Below are 23,365 nucleotides of genomic sequence, written 5' to 3'. Positions count from 1 at the left end.
ATAGCCACATTAGCAAACATTCAGAGCTTCAAAGAAAATTTAGAACTCTGTCATAAGCCTAACAGTGTAAGGCAACTTCCAGTTTGTGGTCCGGGGACAAAAACTGTTTAATCCTGGCTACCACAAGCGAGCACTGTGACAGTGCTACATTAATTAAGAAAATGGTTAACATAAGTTCCACAGACAGAGACAAAGATAAAGGAAGATAATGACTAGGAAGGAGCACCACTGATAAAGTGAACAAGTACTGGTGAAAGTTCAGTTTTAATGGTGGACTTTATAGTTGTCAAGTGAGATTTCATCTGAGAAAAGATATCCTAATAATCACCACAAACATAGAAGTGGAACAAAAGAAGTTTATTTCAAAGAAAAAACTTACATGAAATTTAGATTGTCTTAAATTTTCTAGCGCTTCAGCAATCTCATGCTGCTTTACCACAGTTGCATGTAATACCTGCCACAATGACAATTATTAAAATTGTTATCTTTCTGCAACCCAAAGGTTCAATTTCCAATCATTAAGACACAAGTAGAATGCCGCATACTTTTTTTGTTTTCTCAAGGTCAGACTCAACAGACTTGATCCTTTGAAGAGATTCCACAAGCATCTGCTCCTTCTCCAAAGGGATTGCAGCTGGCTTGTGTCTAAGTTCCTCATATGCCTTCTCCAGTTTCTGAAGACGCTCTATGCATGGAACGACACGGTCTTCCTCATTCACAGCTTCAACAGCCGGGAGATGGCTATTTGTGTTTTCTTCCAACAAATTAGATGGATGAATGTCATTCTGCCTTCTCCATATTAACTGTAAACTGCCAAAAATTGCAAATATTCTGACCATGAAAGATAGTAGCATTCTCGCTACGCCCTGGATATTCCCTCCCTCAAATTTTTCCTTCACCATGTTGAACAAATGCACGACTGAAGAACCTACATTCCAACGTATGACGAAAATATAAGTCCCAAGGGAGATAAAAATGACAAAAAAAAAAAAAAACTCAAAAAATTATGAGATTAGATCATAACTTGCAACAATACTCCTAAAAGAATATTTTCTGGCAAAGTAGAAAAAGATCAATATACCTTCTGAATTTGATATTGCATCACAAGAAATGTCCCCCACATCATTGGATCTAATTGATTGCTTTGGAGAGTTTCTGAAACGATCATTTTTCACAGATTTCTCAGCAAGAGTGAAATTATCCTCGCAACTGTAGTAGGCATTTGGATCCCTTGCCTGTATAAATCACATTTTTTATTTTGTTATTCTCAGTTGACATGCACCATAAGTAATATATGAAGGAGCAAACAAACATAAACAAGTTCTGTAACTCACTTCTTCATGAACAGGAGCCAAGCAGGGAGCAGAACTTCTTCGCCCACTGGTAGAACAATGATCATCAACATCTGACCCTGATTCTGCTGTCAATGTGTCACTAGTTCTTCCCTGATAAACAAACCAGAACAAATCATATCACCTGGGAACAAGATTTATACCAGTGACAACATCAACATACCAGACACCAGATGGCCGGTTTACCTTTACTGGACGTATGTGAATATACGAGTCAAATTTCTGTCGGTCATCATGCACTCTTGAGACTTGCCTCACAACTGTTGCTCCTGCATTATGTACAAGCTAGAAAAGGAGAGCCCTCTGTTAATCTCCAGGTAAAATTTCAATTTACAAATGCAAACTTAAGAATAATTCATGCTCAAGGTATGAAATCATGACATAATATAAACAAAAACCACTCTAATAAGAGCAGATGGTGATATGTACCTTCATTATTTCAGGCTCATTCCAAGGACCTTTATTAGACCTAAGGCACCCTCCTTCCGCAGAACAGGTGCATGAACCACCCAAGAAGTCTGGCAGTTGACTGTGTGGGGTAAAAAAAATAAAGAAGCAATAAATTTATAAGAGCCGATAAGTTACAACTTGAACTAGACAGAAATGTGTGAAAACAAACAAACCTCGCATCAATAACTTCCAGCAGTTTACCAAGAGATTTAGGTTCCAGAACCTGAAATATTAGAAATTAAAAATAAAGCCTGTTAAGGGAGAAGGAAACTTAAAAAAATGAAATGAATAGACATATGCTTACATGTATCTTTGCGATACTCTTTGGATCAAGAAACTTTTGTGCGGCAGGCCAAAGCATCTTTTTGAATCCAGGACCAGCATTGACAATGAACATCTGGTGTAATGTCTGAAAATCATGTGAAGAGCAATTTGAGACCAATAAAACAATAGAGAACATAATATCATTGGGAATACTTGGATACCTCTGGGTAGTAGCAATTGTCTACTTTCGCCACGGCAGCTAAGAGATTTGCAGCTGTCCGAGTAAAATGCTTCATTCCCTGTTTGATTACAACGGTATTAGCATTAAAGTTCAACAGACAAGCAATTGGAACCAGAAAAGAGAAGACCGACAGAGGATGATGATCTCTTGGTATTGTAATAACACAAGTAACTGATTCTCGCCCCCATTCCATCAGTCATAAGACTGATGCATCAAGAGCAGAAGCTAGATGCTCAAAGTCATAAAACACTTGACAAGTAAATCTAAACAGATTGAACCAAAAAAGAGAGAGAGTGGGTGTAAGACAGTAAGACACCATATTGTTGGTAACTATCAATAAATATGAAAGATCGTACCAAGCCCTGTACATCCAATATAGTAGTTGTTGAACAGATACGTCGTTTGGCTGCAACGGAACAAGCAGGGAATCTTTCGAGTAACGCCCTCTCAAACTCTTGGACATGGTACTTCAAATATCGATCTACAGTGGTGATACGCATTAGCCTACTTGGATGAGCTTTCCCAAGCAACTCAATGTAAACTGGCCGTCCTTCCTTATCAACTCCATGGTATCCTTGAGGGTAATATTGCAAGACTTCCTCCAGCTCCTCAAACTCAAAATCCTAAGCATTGATAAGTTCTATAAGTCTTATACTCAAACAACCAAAGATGAAAAATGCATAAGCATTCTATAAAATGTATTAACTTCAAAAGAAGTTTGAGGCACAAAATTCTCTTGCCTCCAATATGGTGTCTGTGCCATACTCTTTCCTCCAAATAAGCATTTCCTCCCACATCTGAATTGTTCTTTCAATATTAAATTCTCTAGCTTTCAAAAATCTACAAGATGATAATTACAAAATGAATTAGTTCACATTTTGGGCAACTTAAAACAACCAAATTTGCTAACATCTTTCAAAAAGGGTTACAACTGACCTCAATAAAGTATGATAATCGTCTTGCCTAGGAGGCAACAAATCTCTTTCAAGGAGTTTTTGACGCAATTCAAGAACAGCACTCTCCTCTCTTTCATCCCTTACATCCTCTATGGGAACCGAAGGAACCCTGTAATCAATTTTTCTTTTCCCTCTTCTTTTAAGAGAATGGGTGAACTTATTCGAAGCATTTATTGCCTTCTTCTTGAGACTGCCAATTCTTGATCGCCGTCTCTCATCTTCAGAGTTCTCAAAATCTGATCTTCTCTCTCTAATTTCATCATTGGCACCAAGAATTTCTAGACCTTCATTATTCAAATATTTCAACCAATAAGCCATCAGACACATTCAACCAACATAGAACCAGAGGCATTTTGTAGCTCAATTGCTCAAAAGCATAGAATACTTGTGTAGTATATACTAAAAAACATACCTGACATTTTAATCTAATTGAAGAGGGAGAATATTGAACCTAAGCTTCAATTGAAGACAAATCCACAGCTAACACGCAAATGCTCATGTCCGTGCTTTCTGTCAAAAACAGAACCTTGAGCATTCAAAAGCAAAACAACAAATGCAGCACAGAGATTCTAAATTTAAATCACCAAACTCTTGAATGAACAAGAAAGCCCATTTGGCTGCATCTGATATATTAGCCGAACTAGAAAGCAGTAAAAGAAGCAAGCAACTTTCTTGTGAAATATCATGTATCATGCACAACTTCACCAGCTTTTAATAAATCAAAATTGCATTTTCCCGTGAAAGTTCAGGATTTTTTTACTTCTTCACATAACTCCCCAATAAACCAAGCAAATACCCTTTTCAGATTATGCATATATTTAATATATTTTTTTCACAAATCCAGGAATATCAATAGATCTAAATCAACTAACCCATTTAAAAGATTAAAAAAAAACACACACACACACTTCATTTTCTCTCATATATTGATTATTCATCAAATTCACCATTTTCATGTGCTTCACTTCATTGTTCAACCAAAACACACACAAGACACAGATTCACAGAAATTCAAACAAAAACTTCATTTCTGCTTCAAAAACAAAGCCAGCAGGAAAATAATAAAATAATAAGAAAGCTCACCCGAAAAAACTGAAGCTCATTAAATATAGTGAGCATTAAAAACCAATCTTACAGGCTCTTAAAACCTTAAAATATTGGGAAAATGAATAAAAAACGGAACCTATTCTTGCATTTCAGACGACAGTAATTCATTTGACCACAAATCCGCATTGCAACTCCACAATGCGGATCATAAACCGTACGGATCCGCATTCAACTCACCGCGCAAAACGAAAAAAGCACAAACTTTATTCCAATTTCACGCGCCACCCCCCCCCCCTCCCCAAGAAGCCACCCAAAACAAACACAAAAATTTACAAAACTCACCGTTTCAATCCGAACCCAGATTCCCTCAGCTGAATCCCAATTACAAACCAGTCTCCGAAGCAAATGAAAAGGAATAATCTTCTCGAGAAAGTTCGGAAATTTTCTCGAGAAAACTAAAAAAAGTTAAGATTTTTTTCCTCCCCCCGTCGCTCTCAGATGATATAAAATCGAATTATACGTAAAATAAATGAGTAAAAGAGAGAAATGAAAGATCTGGGTTTCGTGTTTTGTTGTCGTTGTTGTGTTTTTTTATTTCTATATTTTTTTGTTTTTGTTTTTTTTTTCCTTTATGTTTTTTTGTTTTTGCTTTTGCTTTTTCACTTTCTCTCCCTGAAGGTTCCAGGCTTCCAGCGAGCCTATTCTTTGCTTTTGTGTCACAATTTTGCTAACGTGTCGTCTCTACGCTTTCTTTCCCCCAAAAAATTTAATTAAATTATATTCAATTGCTTAATTAATACCGATATATTTAATTTATCAAACTTAATTATAATTAAAGTGACAGTTACTGCCATACTGTTACTGCAACTGAGCTGTGAGGATATTACTGTAACTGAGGTGACTTTTGAGGTAGCCATGGCTAATGGGGTTTGATTTTTCCCTTTTTTGAGCTGTTCAAGAGAATCTCTGGCTTCTATTTATTAAAGCAATGAAATTCCCCATTCCTAATTATTAATTTTAATTCTTTAAAAATATATATTAATTTAATTACTTAATTAATCCAAACACCAGTCTCTATATCAAGGCTTGTGGCCTCATCAGTTCCACATGACCCATTCTTAATCACAATACAGCTCCTAGATAGATATGAACAAAATAAAGGAGTTATTTTCAAAAGAAAAGTGGGGTGGGAATATTCTTATTTTTCTATACACTATACCATGATCGTTTTTATTCCGTCTTATTCGAAACTCCAACCGGTAATTTATTTTTATCTTATCAACACATTAAAGATTCTTCATGATTATTAATGAGGCAATTACCTATCCAATATAATCTAGTTGTTATAAGTGTTTATGTCTGAATAGATTTTTTTAATTAAAGTTGACTTTTAATTGTACCTATTAATTATCGGTGCATTAAGCAAAACGGGTATTCTTATTGTAATATTAATTGTTTTGTAATGTGATTTATTTTTTTGGGAGAAAAGAAAAAGAGCTACAACTTGATGTGGACCAAACTTGCATGCTTAAACATTCATGCGTAATTTATACCTAAAATTTTATTTCCAATGCTACCAAATTTCAAATAAACGACCAATTCTATTTCTGCTGTCACATTATTGGTGAGTTTGGTTGGCTCTAGTCTCTAGAGAATGCAGAGAGATGCAGTTTCATCATCTCATCAGCTTTAGACCTAGGCGCTAGACCGCCCCAAATTTCTTTAAAATGACAGCACCTGCCCCACTTTGCCACGTGTCCCGCGACCTGTCAGGCCACCTTAGATTTCCAGAACCTAAAAACGAAACCCTAATCAATGGCGGTGTGTGTACGTATTTATTAATCCTAGTACCATGATTTTGTTGAAACAAAAACGTCTACTACATATCAGTTTCCACTGAGTTACTGAGACGTTCATTAATTTTTCGTTTTAATGAAAAATGGTCCCTTTTTTTTTTCTCCAATTTAAAGAAAAAATCATTTATTATTTATCAGAATTCATAATTGTGGCTGGCTTTGCTTTGTTTTTTTTGTTGGAAGACTTGGTAAAAGAAACAAAGGTGAAGATTCCGGTGGATGATAAAGCCATCATGACTCTTGTTTCTTTCAAGAGCAAATGCCAGATCCTGAATTGAAAAAATGTCAGTCACATCATTATTGTGAATTGGGGCGATCAAAAATATTAATTAATGTCGTGCATTAATTAAAGTCTCTCAAAGTAAAAATGAACAGCATATATTCCAAACTTGAAACGGACGAAGAAATCTTAAAAGGTCCAAAATTTTAATTACGTTCTTTAGTTAATTGGATCCAACGTTACTGCCTAATTAAGTTCTCTTAAACTTCATTACGAATGCTAATTAATTAATTTATTTATACGTGAACGTAATTATTAATAAATATCAACATAACGTGGAGATTAAGTTTTTGTTTGAGAATCAATGCAATGAATGATCGATCGTTTAGACCTTTCTTGAATAGAATAAAATCTAAAAAGGTATAAAGTTTCATAAAGATTATTTTTCTCTTTTCAATAAATAAATAAATAAATAGATAAATAAAGTAGGAAAAATGTGAAGGATGGGCAAACTTTCGGTAGGTTTCATATACTTTTATTTATTTATTTTTGAGTGGTCAAAAATTAAAACTGCGCATGCATACCAGTGTAATCTTGTTCTTGTTTGTTTAAATCAATAATAATGATGATGATGATGATGAAGGGATTAAAAAAAAAAAAGTGATGATGTTGGAAGCACTTTTCCAACGCAACGGTTTCGGACCTAATTTTGCCCTACTTTTAATGGCATGCATGCATGCATGCGCTCCATTATAGAAATTGACATATATATGGGGGTGTTAGTGGTTGATTAATCACTCTTCTTTATACAAAATTCAAAAAGCACTTAAATATAGAAGCCATTGTTGGATGAATGACCCAAATTTGAAGAGCGAATGCGATATGAGTTGTAAACACACAACATAGACATCCCAATTTCACTCTAATTAAACCCTTAAACATATGTACGTATGAAAATCAATGATTTAGTGCCAAGTTTGCAACTTGGCACAATGACGTATTTTTAGTTATGACAATATTAAGGTTCTCAAACCAACAAAGTGTTGGCTTTATTAGCAATGGAGTCCCCTTAAGTGGCTTGACTGGGTTTGCTCTCCAGTTCGAGTCGCAGGGAAGTCGCCTTTGTTGGGAGAACCTGTGCCTCCCGGTTCGAGCGGGAACTTCTAGTCTAGGTTGTGATACAGGTTTAAAGGTACCTCCCATAGTTGTGGCCCTCCCCAGGATATCTCGTGATTAAGATAAAAAAAAATATATTAAGGTTCTCACACTTTATTAAAGTGCAGGAACGCAATTAGAATATTGTTATCACTGTGAAGTTATAGATATGATTGTGTCACTCATTATAATGAGAACAACTTTTTTTTATACTGAATTTTATTATTCATATATATATAAATAGGTGAATCATTAATAACCGAGGGCAGAACTAAGTGTAAATTTGGGTGGCCGTGGCCACTCCTCAAGAAAATAAATAAATAAAAAGACCGAATTGTAATTTTACCAAATTTATTTATGTGTATTTTAATTTTGGCCACTTGCTAAAATTGATGGTTCTTCTATTATATCATTACTTTTTGTCCTCTTAATTTTTATTTTTATTTTATGTTGCTATTTATTAATTAATTTTTTTTAGTTTCTGTTTTATGGCCCCATTAAACCAGAACCCTGGTTCGGCCAATGCATCCAGTCAAAAGATGATCTCTATATAATGTCGTTCACACAATATTCACAGAGCTCTAGTTAAAAACGCTCCTCAACTCTTTAAAGGCACATTCCGCCGAATAAAACAAATCTTTTTTATAAGAATTTACCTATCGATTGCATTTTCCTTCCATAAATGTAATAAATTGTCCGATAGCAAAGTGACAAGATTAAGTGAAAGCAACAAGTCAAGCTGGTTAGTGTACATACAAAATGGTGGTGATATAATTTAGCTAAAGGTAGCTGTTGTGTTTTGAAAGTTGTTCAACTCCCAAGGGGCTACAGAGAGTATTTATATATATAATTCAAAAGAGACTAGAATATCAATATGATAGAGCTAATTAAGCTATACGCTGTAGCTGTTGGTGGATAAGTCACTCTCAATGAGATATAGCCACGAACCCCACCACCAAGAAAATTAAAATTTATGCAGTTATTCGTCACTTTCACTACACATAAATTTTTGTCTCTCTGTATGAATGTTTCCTCTAAGAATTACTGCATTAATCCCCATATATATCCAAATTTCTTCATAAGAATAATATTTGCACATAAAAGACAACCCACATATATATATATATATATATATATAGAGAGAGAGAGAGAGAGAGAGAGAGAGAGAGAGGCTATAGTCTAAAAAAGAATTTCTTTATCTCTCTCTCTCTCTCTCTGCATGCATGCAAAATTTGCAGTGACCAAATGATACTGTGCAGATTGCATTTGTCTCAAAGATTGTCAATGTTTAAACGAGACAATGTTTAAAGAAAGCGACAAGCATTTTAGATATTGATACATCACATGCATCTTTTTACCAATTGGCTGTCTTAAGATTGTATTTCAGATCTTCTGATACCGATCGTTTTACTTTAAACGTAACCCTAGCTAAGTTTCTTTATGGTCTCCAAGCCGCACTGTGTGTTTAAATATGTGTACTTTGATTGATTCAATTCAAGACCCGTGACTCGCTGCCTCTCTGACGATGGCATTTTGGGTTCCGCAAATTAAACAAGTTCATTCAATAGGAATGCATGTTACAGAAGAGGGCAAAAGCATGCATGGAGACAGAAGCTACAGTGTAGTGCCAATATTTTCTTTAGTGGGATCATTGGTGAACAAATTGAGTGTTTAGTCCAATGGGTTTCTGGTTTCATCTACCAAGATTCTCCCACATGTTTTGTTATTTTGTCAAACGTTTGTTCTTTTTCTTTTGTTTTGTTTTTTTTTTTAATTTTGTTTCTCCCTTTTTGATTATTTAATCAAGGAATTTGTTGTAATTGTAACCCCACTTGTGATTAAAGAATTTGAGATTTTTTTTTCTTACTTTCTAATTGGGTTTTTTACTTTGACTTGTTCTTTGTTTAATATGTTATTAATAGAAATATATTTTACAAAGGGTCCACAAAATTGCTAATTTAGTGATCGGGAACGAAAAATTGGATGCTCTAAGATTATTATTATTATTATTTTTCGTTTTGAATGGAAACCTGTAGGATTTAATCTTGAATAAAGAAGAGAATTATAGAACAAAAATGAATCAAAATCAATCGGGTTAAGAATATTTTAAGCTCCCTAAAATCAAACAAAATCTCTTGGGCAGTCCTCTCTTTTTTCCTCTTTAATACTTATTAATAGCAAGGACAAAGGATCCAACAAGATCTGTCCCTCCACCCAAAATCCCCAGCCATCTCCCTGACCTAATTCAAATTTGCACTTCCACTAACGTATTTTAAGGATTAACTTTATAGCCATGATTTTGGAGGGTAGTTCATGGGGCAAAACAATTCTTCATAAGTAGATTCAATTCATAAATTTTCTCAAACAAGGCTTTCCAAAAAATGTAACTCATATATATATATATATATATAAAATTTACCTTAATTATTTGACTCGAATAAGAGCTTTTAATTAGTCTGATTATATTGTATTACACAAGCAAAAAAGGAACCTCACAATCATGCATCTATTTGCTATAGGGTATGGAGGGGTTTGAATTCTCTCGTGTGTATTGGTAAAGGAATTTTTTTTTTTTGTAATTTAAAAGTAGATTCGCTTGCCACTGGGTCATTAGTCCAGTGGTGAATCTCTACTCTCACAATTAAGCATGATTGTGAGGATAGGGGGTTCAAGTTCCCATTAACTCAAACTCTTTCAATAAAGCATTATGCATGATTGTGTGGAGTTATTTGTAAGTCTTTCTCCCTTACCAAATGCGAGTGGAGTAAAAACATTCATTGTTTGTGTAGTTGTCTGTTGTAATAACAGAAGTCTTTCTCCCTTTCTCAATGCAAGTGGAGTTTAAACATCCCTTATTTATGTAGTTGTTTGTTTTAATAACAATTATAAATATCTGTTGTAATTCAGTAATCCGATGTATAATCCATATTTAAAAACAAAGTAGATTCGCTCTATTATAAACATTGATATTCGAATTACCATACAAGTTACATAAAGTACCTGAGCTCATTCATAAAAGTATGCATCTTCTAGATGTCCTTTCCTTTGACCCATTGCAAGTGGTCATTTCATTAGTAGTGATAGAGAAACAACAATTTATTCTCCTCCTTCTTACAATGCTATGGTTTAATTCACTGAATGATAAAAGGTAAACAGAAACAACGGTGGCTGCCCTTAAAGTACGGATTGGAGTACATCCAGCCATCTACCGACACTATATTCAGCCGACAAGATTATATTTATTTTTTAGTGACAAGATAGGTCAAGGGGTCAATGCATCTTCGCCGAGAAGAAAGTTGATTTTTAATTACAACTTAGCCAAGTAATTTAATCAATCAAGCATGAAGCAAAGCTAGCCCCTTTCGTTATTAATAAACCACTAGTCACCTTTTTCTTTCCTTCTCAATTACAACACGATTGTCTCTTTGGAGACAGTACTCCGACAATTACAACACTATTAGCAATTTCAACGGCAAAAAATGCATAAATCACATGAGGGTGCAAACCCTCTTCAGAGTTCAGTCATTATTGCTTGATAAAATGAAATTAACCCAAGATTTAGGAGTATCTCTTCAATACATATAACACTGTATAATTACGCGACGGTCCTCCTATTTTTGTTATTATGTATATCCTCAATTTTTTTTTTTATTGTTGTCCTTCGTATTATAAGTTGGGATTATGAATTAAAACTCAAAGGATCAACGAAAAAATTTAAAAATTTGAGAACATGGAATTGGGATGAGACGCTGTATAATAATGATTTTTTCTTCATTTTCATATCTCAAAGGAATTAAAAACGAAAATTTTTTGGTACTGTTTGAACACTCAACCATTAGCAAATTAGACAAAAGCATAACCATGTGCATGGAGTTGTATAAAACAAGCTGTCATTACTGAACGACTATATATGGTTTAAATATACATAATAATTAAATAAAGTTGGGGTAGGGCACATTATCAAATTATTAGCCTTACAATTCTCTGATGCATCGGGTGCTTGCTTGCTCACCCAACTAGCCAACAAAGAATGCAGATAGTGGGAAAATGGGTGTCTAACACAAATAAGAAAAGGAAAAAAAAGAAAAAAAAAAGCCAAGCAAATACGGCCTACGATTTACATCTGATTGGGTTTCTTGAACCACCACAAGAAACTCAATAGAGACATGACGTGTAAGTTCTTTCTGCCCCTCAAAAATTTTTACTTTCTTTCTTCATGTGGGGCGAGTTTGGTTTGGTTTTATCTGAGGGCAGCTGGAGGCAAGAGCGAGCCTCAAAACAGAATCAATGAATGGACCCCAATAGCTTTTTGGCCATTAGGGCACCTTGTAGAAGAAGAAGAAGTGAATTGAGGAGTAGTGACTAGTGACACAACACAAACACGAAAACACACAATATTAAAAGGCATCACATTGGGAAACATGACAAGATGCCAGAGATGGTGAGTTGTCTCCACTCGAGGGTCCACTTTTGTTTTTTCGGACGCCTTCTATTTCATTTTTTTTTTTTTTTTGTTTCCTACTCTCTTTCTCTCTGTACAAATTTGTTACAGCTTGACGGTTATGTGTCCTTTTCTAGTTCATTTATTTTTAAAGCTGCACAACTGTTCAGTTTGTGGCAACTGTCAAACGGTAAATGCCTGGGGTGGGCATGTTCGTTTTTTTTAACAGTTAAAGCGGTTGTAGGCTTGTGGTGTGGGCTTTCTACTGTCCGGATGAAATTAAATGAAATGAGAGGTGAAAGCTACTCTACTCTTAGACTAGACTCTAGTGTCGTTGTGGTTGATGGTGAAATTATTTGGCTTCGATGATATTCCATTTCCAGGATCATAATGGTGAAATTATGAAGACGGCAAGAGAACACTGCAAGGGACTCTGAGCTCGTCCATACTGACACTGAGGCCCCCACGGGACTCTGCCTGTCAGCCATGGTCATTTAAGTGATCAGAGATGCCCCCAAGTGAGAGAAAGAACAATAATGGATTGGCGTTTAAGGCCTATGGGCTTTACTCAATAAGTGACCCAAAACAGCTCTGTCGTTTGCTTTTCTATTGGATAAGAGTATCAATTGGGCCTCACATGTTGCCCGTCACAATGGCAGAGCTATGAGGGTAGTTGGTAAAACTATCGTCTGGTGGAGATTACTGATTGACTGATTGTGGTTAGTAAAATTGGATCTGGCAAAATTTGATACTACTCAATTATCTAATACGAATAAATAGTATGGGTTGTCAGATTTAATACGATTAGTAAATAGATTGGATTCGGGTCAACATAATTTTTTTCATTTATAGATTAACGACATGATTATATTTTCTATTTTAAATTAATTTATAAGTTCTCACTATCAAAACTAAAATAGTGGACACTAGTCTCTGTTTTTTTTTGGTGGGGGGGGGGGGGAGGGGGAAGGGGGAAGATGAACATACACAATTTTTTTTAATAAAATTTTATATAGATTTAGAATTTTAATAATATAAATGTGTAAAATATTGATAGAAATGCATATATTATTGATATGTATATGTGTGTGTGTATAAACATATAAGTGTATCTCTCTCTCTCTCTCTCTCTCTATATATATATATATATATATTATATGTTGTGTGTGTATGCGCGCGTAAATATTTTATGAAAATCTTATTAAATATATAAATATTAAACATATTATTTGAGTAACTTTTTTACTTTTCATGTGATCATGTCAAGTTAAGTTCTCAATATTCAATTATTTTTCATGTCAAGTTAATTTAAATATGACTCATTTAATAATTATTTTAAAATATTGATATCTTAACTTAAATTTGAAACAATACGAAACTAACACAATACGAATACAATTTGGTAAATCGTTTTGTCAGCTCCAAGTAAAATTAGTCCTTCACCAATGATGTAAAGGCAAATCCCGTTGCCCTCACAATTGTGAGGGCAACGGTTTGAGCCCCCACAAAATATTGTGGAGGTTAAAATGTTTTTCCGCCTAAAATAAGGTCTCTCAAATATTATAAAATGTAAAAATCTAAACCCTAATCTTAAGAATTATCTGATTGTAGATATATAAACAATAATCTCATACAATATGAGTTGTAACCTATACATTTGACTCATAAAATTAAAAAAAGGGCAAATCCTAGCAATTCCGATGTTAAGGCTAATTTTGTAATTATAATTCATAACAGTGATCATTACCGATCAATATCAAAATACAGAGAAATCAAAACCCATGGGCAACTCTTTTTTCAAAATGGGAAGTTGGGAATCATACAGGAATGGAGAGGTTCCGTTCATTACTATAAATCGCATTCTAGAAGCCTTCAAATAGACCATTACCAACAATAAATAAAGGCAAAGGCAGCTCCATTCTGCAGTAAATTATAATTTAAGTATTGAAGGACAATGCTAAATTGGAAAGTAACCCCACATAAAACCTTTTAACAACTTAGTAAACAAAACCAAATATCGTCTTTTAATATCTGAAACAAACTTATTTCTATTATTTACTAATAGGACCACAAGCCATTAATGTTCTCAGGGGCGTACAGCCTAGCCCCTCTTAACCCATGGCATACTTCTGGGTCCAGGATCGAGCAGTAGTCTCATATTTGGCTCTGTCAGTCTTGTACATGTGAGCAATCTCAGGCACAAGTGGGTCATCTGGGTTCGGATCAGTAAGTAGTGAGCAAATTGACAGAAGTACCTGCAATGTGTAGATCATAACAAACAAATTAAACTAAAATCATATCTAAAGATAACTAAAGGTACAAAGTTGGAGGTCAAACTTGAACGTAACCAATAATACTTACAATGAACAAAGGCCCCTTGACAAAGTTTTCAACAAGAGAGATACAAAATAATCTAACAAGGACATGAGTAAATTACCTTGGATATTGTCAAAGCAGGGCTCCACTGCTCCTTGAGAATGTCAAGACAGATGCTACCATTGCTGTTGATGTTAGGGTGGAAAACCTTAGTACGGAAGGCCACCTGTGCAATACATATTCAAATTTATTCACCATGGTAACTAGTATTATACACGAATACGCTCCAACCCAATCCCAACCGATAATTAATTACTTCTACCCATGCTCACAATCGAAGAAATTGCCCCATATTAACTAGAATAAGAAAAAATTTGATAAAACAAATAGTAACACATTACCTTCGGTGGCTTGAATGGATAATCAGGTGGGAAATGAATGGATACAAGAAATACACCCCCAGCAAATGGGCTGTCTGATGGGCCCATAATTGTTGCTTGCCAATGGAACATGTCATCAGCAACAGGGCCTGCAAAATAGGCAGCACTCAAAATTACAAAGTTCCAAAAGATTAATTCAAAGCTGTGATGGACTTAAAGGCAAAAAAGTTTAGATAATTAGAAAAGCAAGCGGATTTGGAACCAAGAAATAAAATTCCATTTCACCTAATATCTTCAAAGTTTTATTCCTCTCATCATGTGAGAGATTAGTGGGTTGATAAGTCAAGTTAACTTCATGAATACATATATATATATATATATCTATCTTCAATGACAAATAAAATAGAAAAAAATAAGAAAACATGCTGAGATGGAGATGAAGAAAGAACCAGTGCTGCAAGAAGAGAATTGGAATTGGAACCAAGAAATAAAGTTCCGTTTCACCTGGTATCTTAAAAACTTTAAGCCTCTCCATCATGGGAGTGATTAGTGGGTAGATAATTCAACTCTATGAGTATATAGTCTTCAATGACAAATGAAAATAGAAAAACAAATAAGATTGAGAAGGAGATAAAGAAAGAACCAGCGCTACAAGAAGCAGGAGGGTCCTTCTGTAGGTCCTTCAACTCCTTGTTGATCCGTTTTGAAGCCATCTGGGAATTTCTCAACAAACTGCAACGACATCCAAAAGAATAACACAATTCAGTTCGACTACAAATGTATTTCCCAATCCTATCTAGACCTAAACAAAAATAACACTAACAAAAATAGTTGCCCGATATGGTGAAATGTGAATGTCAAAAATATGAACACGAGGTGACAATATTTCAATCCAACACAAACAAGCAGTAATTATTTTGCCGAGGTGACAATATTTCAATCCAACACAAACAAGCAGCAATTATTTTGCTCAAAATAATTAAAAGTATCATAACTGCTAGTTTCAAAACCATTACCCTATTCACTGCCAAACATGTCACAGAAGAAATTAGGTTTCAGTAGTTTCAATTTTTAAAACCCTTCTAATACATAAATCCCCCAATTAATCAACACCCATTAACATTCACAAGAAATTATTCACAAAAATTCTTTTTTCCCTTGATTTCTCAGTCACCAAAAAAATAATTGAAAAAAACATAAAACATAAAACAACCAATTATTACCACCTCTAAAAGGACAAATAAAATATACCCTCCAGATCTATAGACAGTACCAAAAAAATAATAAATACAAAAAATATCTTTTTAAATAAAACCTTAATAAAAATAAACAATCAAACAACAAGCAGTGCCAGATTAAAATATTATATGCACCGCAATGATAACAATAATAATAAATAAGTTTACCCATCAGAGAAACAGTGCCGTACTTCGAGGGTTATATCTTAAAAGCAAACAGAATCGAAAACACGATCACAAACCCTAACCCTAATTCTAAAAAGTACAAAAATTGTACCGACAGATTTGAAGCAACAACCTTTATTTATAAATTCAAACCAAAATCAGGGACGAAGGCGTGATTATTGGGGAATTTTAAAAATTAATGAAATAATTGAGAAATTTAAAAAAAAAATTAAAAATTAAAAATCGGAGCTTTACCTTTGTGGCCTGAGAGTTTGGGTCTGGTGTTATTTTACGTTGCGAGTCAAAGTCACGCGAAAGCTTGTTTTGGGGTGAATATATAGTGAGCGTGTGTGGCGGTCACATATTGCCACGCACGGCTCCTACGTGGCAGATTTTTGTTGGTCTGTTACTCTTAACTCTATTATGAGTAGTACTTGGCACTTACTGCTCTTGTGAAATTTATTTGGAATATAATTACTCAAAATAGTAAATAAATTATATGATCAATGATTTGATATTCTCAGATATAAAATCAAATGTTTTAAATTTTTTTTTTTATAAATATGTCTTAATGATATGAAAAACGTTGCTAACAAGTACTTAGCTAGTGATTTAGGATATCAAATAGTATCCTAAAAAAATTAAATAGTGTAACTAAGAGAATATATACCACATATATGAATGTAATATTTGGATATTAATGAGAATCATCACATGATAATTCTAATTATGATTACCATAAATCACAATGTCTCTAGTGGGATGTTCATTAGTTCACAACTTCCAATAACCCCCCCAAAAAAATGATAATGATAATATAATTTTTTTTTTTTTACCAAGATTCTCTATTATCTAAGTTTTTTAATGAGCAAAGTTAAAATGAGTGATTGGTGATTAACAAGAATTTGAAAGAAATCTGTTTGGTTACTTGGTATCAATTGATAGAGCCAACACTAGAGTCAGAGGTTGTTCAAATAGCAAGAAGCTTGTTTTTTGGGTGGAGTTTTAATGTAACTTGTACACGTTACTAATACGCTATTCTCCTTTGTAATGGATTGAATATGCATATTGATCTAAATACAATTATCATACGATGAATGAGAGTTGTGTTTGTTTGTAAAGATAATAAATAATATAAATAAAATAAAACAATAACGTCAATAATAATCAATAATCGAAGTCCATTAGTGGGCAAGGAATAGCCAGTGTATAATGAGGAGTAAAAGTCACTTTCCCAGACCAAACGAAGTCCACCATTAAAGGATTGATGAATGATTTGAATTCTTCCAGTTGATTATCTTTTAAGATCTATTTGTACATCTAATTATGGATCTACAAAGAGAAATGTTATCTCCACTGGAAGCATTTCAATTGGTTGGGTTTGGCTATTTTATTTACAAATAGCTTTCTGTAACGGATTACTCGAATTCAAAGATAAAAGTTAAAAAATGATTTTAAACTTTGCATCTTACTCTGTACAATAACGCAACGTAAAATATTTAACCACAAATCAACATAGCAATAAATTGTCAAAAGTCTTGGTCATGGCAATCAAGATTTCCATTTTTTAATGAAAATACTTGACAGCTGATGCATAATGCATGTATGAAGCAAGGTCAAAAACAAAAAATAATGCAAAAATCTCTTCTCAGTTGGTTATGGAATCTTCATATATTCAACGTCATTGCCATGGAAATTGGAAAATATTTTTGGTTCGTTTCAGTTTTTTGTTTCGTTTAATATTTGTATTTAATATTGTGAAAGAAACTGAAAAGTCAGCGGAAATGGTTTGGCTAGTGGACAACCACAAGCGCCGAGATCAATCAAAACTTGAAAAAAAAAAAATAATAATAATACGTGGTGGGTTCAGCACAAAACTTGGCTTGCATAACTTCTATGAAATGAAATGAACTCAAGCTTATCAACAACATAAACCAACTTTTCTAACTTTAGCTTCCCTTACATTCTCTCTCTTTCTTCTCTTTCTGGGCCATTTTCATTTTGAGCTTTTGGTCTCTCATAAGTTGATTTCTTAATTTGTTGCATAATAATAGAAGCCATTGCAGGTGTGCTCTTAATTTGTTGCTTCTTGAATTGATCTTATTCAGTTTGCTTGCAACGGCGTCTGGAAGTTTTATAGTTGGTGAGAACTTGGCTTCATTATTTTTTATTGATCTGCGTATAACACAAGGAGAATTGGAAGAAAAATTTGTTCTTTTTATCTAATAATTGTTGATCAAAAAGAGCTTTTGGGGAGGTAGATGGATTGACTTTCTATAAATCAATATCATTTGATATTTGGTTTATATCTTATATTGCACTATCATGAGATGGAATATTACCATGTTGGATTTTAATTTCTGGGTGGCATGAAGAATCATGCAAGTTTCTGTGGTTATATATAAAGGCATCATTGAAAAGGTGGTAGTTTCATGACTCTCATCAAATAAACAACAAATTCTTTGAATCATGTTTACGTCTGATAGGAATAAGCTATTCTAATATTTGAGTTTGTGACTGAGCTTGCAATTGTTATTATGGTGAACTTTTCAATTTTTTTTTTTAATTTTAAGGTCATGTTAGGCAAAGTAGACGATTCTCAGATGATTGTTGTTTGCCTGAAAATTTGGTTGTAATGTCCTAACATCTTGGTTCCTGACATGGCCAGGCTCAGAGTTACCTCATAACTTGCATCCCATTTTGTCTTCGGTAAATATTGGCAATGGGAGGTATAGTAGGGAAGCCAGAGAGCGCTACAAGTACATGGATGCCAGAAACAAAGCTGGAGGCCAAAATGGTCGAAGCTATGCAACGCAGAGCAGCTGAAGGAACTGCCCTGAAATCTTTCAACAGCATAATTTTGAAATTCCCAAAAATAGATGATAGCTTAAGAAACTGCAAAGCTATTTTTGAGAAATTTGGTGGGTACATGGTTGTGTTTTATTTGTTTGTTGAATAACCTCTGTATGTTTGATTAAACAGGTTGCAAACCTTTGGGTGTAGTAATAGCATTAAGATAGAATTCTATTATCAGTCATATTTTTGGATTAGCTATGTTTCTAATGATTTCATGGTAAAATTTAAGTGCTCAAGTCACGTGAAAACCGGTTTTTCTTCTAACTTCTAAGAAGCATTTGCTTATGCTATTCTCTACAGATGAGGATTCAAATGGCACAATTGATCATGAAGAGCTTAAGAAGTGTTTCCATAAGCTGGAAATTAAATTTACTGAAGAGGAAATCAATGATCTCTTTGAAGCCTGTGATATTAACAAGGATATGGGAATGAAGTTCAATGAATTCATCGTACTGCTTTGCCTTGTGTATCTTCTGAAGGATGATCCCACTGCTCTTCGTGCTGTATCCTAAATTTAGTAGTTTTTCAATATATTAGATGTTTTAAGTCATTTTTACCTGGCATGTGAGACTTAAACTTATTTCACTGGTGCTCGACTTATATCATTTTCCTACTTGGAAACTTGTTTAAATCATCATCCGTTTGCCATATGCACATTATTATCCTCTTTTGGAGTGCTCTCTCATTTTTGCCTAGGCTGGATAGGTTGCAGAGTTCTCTCATTGTGTGTCCATTGCACAGATTCATTTTCTCATTTGTTCAAAACTAGAAACATTGCAGTCTTCTCTTATTTCAGAGCTAACAGGGTCACCTTGTCATTTTGGCTTCCCAAGCTAACACTCGAAGGAATTGTATACATTCTTTCCTTCATTTTCCTTTGTTCTGGGCTATGTTTGTGTTCCATGACATCCTAGAAATCGCGGATGGGTATGCCGAAGCTGGAGGCTACTTTTGAAACACTGGTTGATGCATTTGTATTCTTGGACAAGAACAAGGATGGCTATGTCAGCAGAAGTGAGATGACTCAAGCTGTAACTGAATCAGGAGAAGGTTCCACTGGACGAATAGCCATTAAAAGATTTGGTTACTTTTCTCTCTCTCTCTCTCTCTCTCTCTATGCATGCAGAAAATTTGCACCTCCATATTTTACCAGAAAGTGTTTTCCTGCCTCCATGTTATAGTTAAACATTATTCACAATTGTTACAATTGTGGCCAGTAAGTGTAAAAGCAGTTGTGGTGGATATGGATATGTTGGTGCAGGATGACCTTTATTAATATGTATTCACTTGAAAAAAAAAAAAAAGAACTTTTTGACATTTTTTTAACTTCACAATTTCAGAAGAGATGGACTGGGATAAAAATGGAATGGTGAACTTCAAGGAATTTCTGTTTGCATTCACTCGTTGGTGTGGAGTCGGTGAGAATGAAGACGAGGAAGAAGGGGAAGAGAAGAATTAAACCAGTCCATCTTGTTCTCCAGCCATCATAGCTGCCTATGATGTGATGGCTGGTAGCTAAAGGTTCTCTGTAGCAGTGAAGTTCCAAGATATGTCTTGTTTGCTTTTTTTGCAGTAATAGTCAAGTTGATATATAAATTCAGTTTAATTACTTGTGTCAGCATATGTGCTGAAACAGAGGTATAGCGTGGACATACTGGAAGCAACTAGATGCACACACAGCAGATACTTCCTCATGTTGAGCTGGCAGAATTCTAGTAGCTTCAATTAGTTATTCCAGCTGCTATATAAACTGTAGTCAACATTCATTTCGTGTGTGTAACAATAATAAAAGATCCAGATTCTTCTTCAAACTTTCCTCTCGTTTTCTTGTTATTTTCTTACTTAACAAACACATTCTTTTACATTTTCTCACATGGTATCAGAGCCAATGGCTAACACAAATCAAAACACACAATCCTATAACTTCATTACACCTATCAAACTTGATCAAAACAACTTTATGGTTTGGAGAAATCAAGTTTTAGCTTCAATCAAAGGGAATGGACTGGAAGGCTTTATAACTGGAGCAAATCAATGTCCGGATCAGTATTGCAATCAAATCAATGAAGCATCAAGCTCTACAAATGCTGGATCCAATTCCAGAACTGAGAATCCTGCATTTGCCACCTGGATCAGAACAGATCAATTGCTCCTCAGCTGGATGTTTTCATCGATTCAGGAGAATTTGCTGACATCTGTTATTCACTGTGTTTCTTCTAAAGAACTGTGGGATTCACTTACTCGAATGTTTGTTTCTCAGACTCAGGCAAGAATAATGCCACTCAAAATGCAACTTCAGACTGCAAAAAAAGGTTCTATGCCGATGACTGCATATTTTTCTAAAATGAAACGTTTAGCTGATAGTCTTGCTATTGTTGGAAAGCCTGTTGAACATAATGATCTGATAACCTATATTTTGACTGGTCTGGATTCACAAGATTATGAATCACTAGTTACTACATTGCTTGCAAAAGGAGAAAATATGAGTCTGGATGAATTATATGCTGTATTGTTGAGTCATGAAATGAGGCTTGATCAGAAGAAAGGAAAATTAAGTGATGATGTTATGCATAATCTCACTGCTAATGTTGCACAAAAGAATCAGGGATTTTATAAAGGTAATTTTGGTTATCAGAGAGGCATAGGAGGTTTTGGTGGTAATACACAAAATAATTTTGGAAATGGAAGTAATGGAGGAAATAATATGCCGTTTAAGCCAAATATAGTTTGTCAGATATGCTTTATTCCAGGTCATGGTGCAACTAAGTGCAAAAACATGTATAATTCTGCTTTTGTTCCTTAAAGAGGTCCTGGAAGAGGAAATTTTAGACATGTGTTTAATCAATATGGTAGAGGATTTAATCAAAATAATGCTGGTCAAAGGCCTTTCAATAATTTTGGAAGAGGTGGTAATGGTGCTTTCTCTGATAATTGTGCCTTCTCGAAAGGATTTGGCTATCAAGGTTATCAAGGTCATATTGCTTATCCAGAACCAACACAATCAGATCATGTTCCTGGAATACCTTTTGGTTCATTTTACTCAAGTCCTAGCAATCCTGCTGCTTTCAACTGCTATAATGGAGTGAATAATGATCAGAAATTTAATCAGAACCAAAACTCTGTTGCTCCATTCATCTCTTCACCTGAAGTAATTGAAGATCCCTCGTGGTACATAGATAGTGGAGCATCTAGCCACATCACAAATGATTCAGGTAAACTTCTTGACTTCCAGCCTTATTTTGGATCAGAAGAATTACTTGTAGGAAATGGAAATGGCTTGAAAATCAAACATATAGGATCTGTATTGCTTGCTACATACTCACATAAACCCTTGTTACTTAACCATGTTTTACATGTGCCTCACATAACTAAAAATTTGCTAAGTGTGTCTCAGCTCTTGACTGATAACAATGTTCTTGTTGAATTTGTTGATAATCTCTGCCTCATTAAGGCCAGGAACTCAGGAATTCTTTTGCTTAGAGGTATTGCTAAAGAAGGCTTGTATCAGATTCAAGATGTTATCTCCTCAAACTTTGAAGTCTCTAAGTCAACTCTCTCAGCTTACTACTCTCAAATTCCTACTCATAAGCATTTGTCTATGTTTGCTACTCTTTCTACTCCTGATGAGTCAAGTTTCAGTTCAAGTCAATCAAAAACTTTAGCTTCTTCAAGTAATGTAGTTTGGAAGCCTACTGCTATGTCAGTGTCTAATCATTCAGTAGATGTAAATTTGCTTCATCAAAGGCTAGGACATCCAGCCATACATATTCTCAAAACTGTAATGAAGCATTGTAATACATTTGCTGATCTTAATAAAACTTCAAATTTGCTTTTTTGTACTGCCTGTCAACTTGGCAAAAACCATCTTCAACATTTTGGTTCTGTAAAAACCAAAACCACAGCACCATTGCAACTCATATATGCAGACCTCTGGGGACCCTCTCATATAACATCTACTCAAGGTTACAATTATTACTTATCCATACTAGATGACTTCAGCAGATTTACTTGGTTATTTCCCTTAAAAGCCAAGTCTGATGCATTACAAGTTTTTACAATGTTCAAAACCTTTATTGAACAACACTTTGACAGGAAAATCAAAATTGTTCAAACTGACTGGGGGGCGAATTCAGATCCTTTTCTTCCTTATTAGCTGCTTCTGGGATTCAGTTTAGGCACCCTTGTCCTCATATCCATCATCAAAATGGAATGATAGAAAGGAAACATAGACACATTGTAGATGTTGGTTTGACTTTGCTAGCTCAATCCAAATCACCCTTGCATTTCTGGTGGAATGCATTCCACACAGCTGTGTTTCTTATAAACAGATTACCTACACCTGTTCTAAACAATGTATCACCTTTCTTCAAACTTTTTCAGCAGCATCCAGATTACTCAATTTTAAGAGTTTTTGGATGTGCATGTTAT

The 23,365-nt window shown here is 34.5% G+C and overlaps 3 protein-coding genes and 1 non-coding gene across 4 annotated transcripts; 2 read left to right on the top strand and 2 right to left on the bottom strand.

Moving 5' to 3' along the window:
* Positions 1 to 76: 76 nt before the first annotated feature.
* Positions 77 to 4,916, bottom strand: LOC18055491 (phosphatidylinositol/phosphatidylcholine transfer protein SFH13). The gene is made up of 14 exons (XM_006452698.2): positions 4,653 to 4,916; positions 3,676 to 3,773; positions 3,244 to 3,547; positions 3,048 to 3,147; positions 2,664 to 2,930; positions 2,288 to 2,365; positions 2,107 to 2,211; positions 1,976 to 2,025; positions 1,782 to 1,881; positions 1,539 to 1,637; positions 1,335 to 1,445; positions 1,082 to 1,235; positions 546 to 928; positions 77 to 454 (listed from the first exon to the last, which is right to left on the bottom strand). Exons 2-14 carry the CDS (start codon positions 3,680 to 3,682, stop codon positions 299 to 301), a joined length of 1,914 nt encoding a protein of 637 aa, XP_006452761.2. The 5' UTR covers positions 3,683 to 3,773; positions 4,653 to 4,916; the 3' UTR covers positions 77 to 298.
* An 8,836-nt stretch (positions 4,917 to 13,752) lies between these two features.
* Positions 13,753 to 16,434, bottom strand: LOC18055490 (ubiquitin-conjugating enzyme E2-17 kDa). Its single transcript, XM_006452696.2, has 5 exons — positions 16,337 to 16,434; positions 15,322 to 15,410; positions 14,700 to 14,827; positions 14,420 to 14,524; positions 13,753 to 14,237 (listed from the first exon to the last, which is right to left on the bottom strand). Exons 2-5 carry the CDS (start codon positions 15,389 to 15,391, stop codon positions 14,094 to 14,096), a joined length of 447 nt encoding a protein of 148 aa, XP_006452759.1. The 5' UTR covers positions 15,392 to 15,410; positions 16,337 to 16,434; the 3' UTR covers positions 13,753 to 14,093.
* A 1,583-nt stretch (positions 16,435 to 18,017) lies between these two features.
* On the top strand, positions 18,018 to 20,796 carry LOC18055489 (probable calcium-binding protein CML21). The gene is made up of 5 exons (XM_006452693.2): positions 18,018 to 18,224; positions 18,750 to 19,002; positions 19,238 to 19,440; positions 19,852 to 20,020; positions 20,278 to 20,796. Exons 2-5 carry the CDS (start codon positions 18,804 to 18,806, stop codon positions 20,394 to 20,396), a joined length of 690 nt encoding a protein of 229 aa, XP_006452756.1. The 5' UTR covers positions 18,018 to 18,224; positions 18,750 to 18,803; the 3' UTR covers positions 20,397 to 20,796.
* A 524-nt stretch (positions 20,797 to 21,320) lies between these two features.
* On the top strand, positions 21,321 to 21,462 carry LOC112095998. Its single transcript, XR_002904158.1, has one exon. It is a non-coding gene; the product is annotated as a small nucleolar RNA Z247 (small nucleolar RNA).
* The last annotated feature ends 1,903 nt before the right edge of the window (positions 21,463 to 23,365 follow it).

Source organism: Citrus clementina, unplaced genomic scaffold (assembly GCF_000493195.1).
Source record: "Citrus clementina cultivar Clemenules unplaced genomic scaffold, Citrus_clementina_v1.0 scaffold_1, whole genome shotgun sequence".
In the NCBI taxonomy this organism is placed as follows: Eukaryota; Viridiplantae; Streptophyta; class Magnoliopsida; order Sapindales; family Rutaceae; genus Citrus; species Citrus x clementina.
This window is presented reverse-complemented; position numbering and strand designations above follow the sequence as displayed.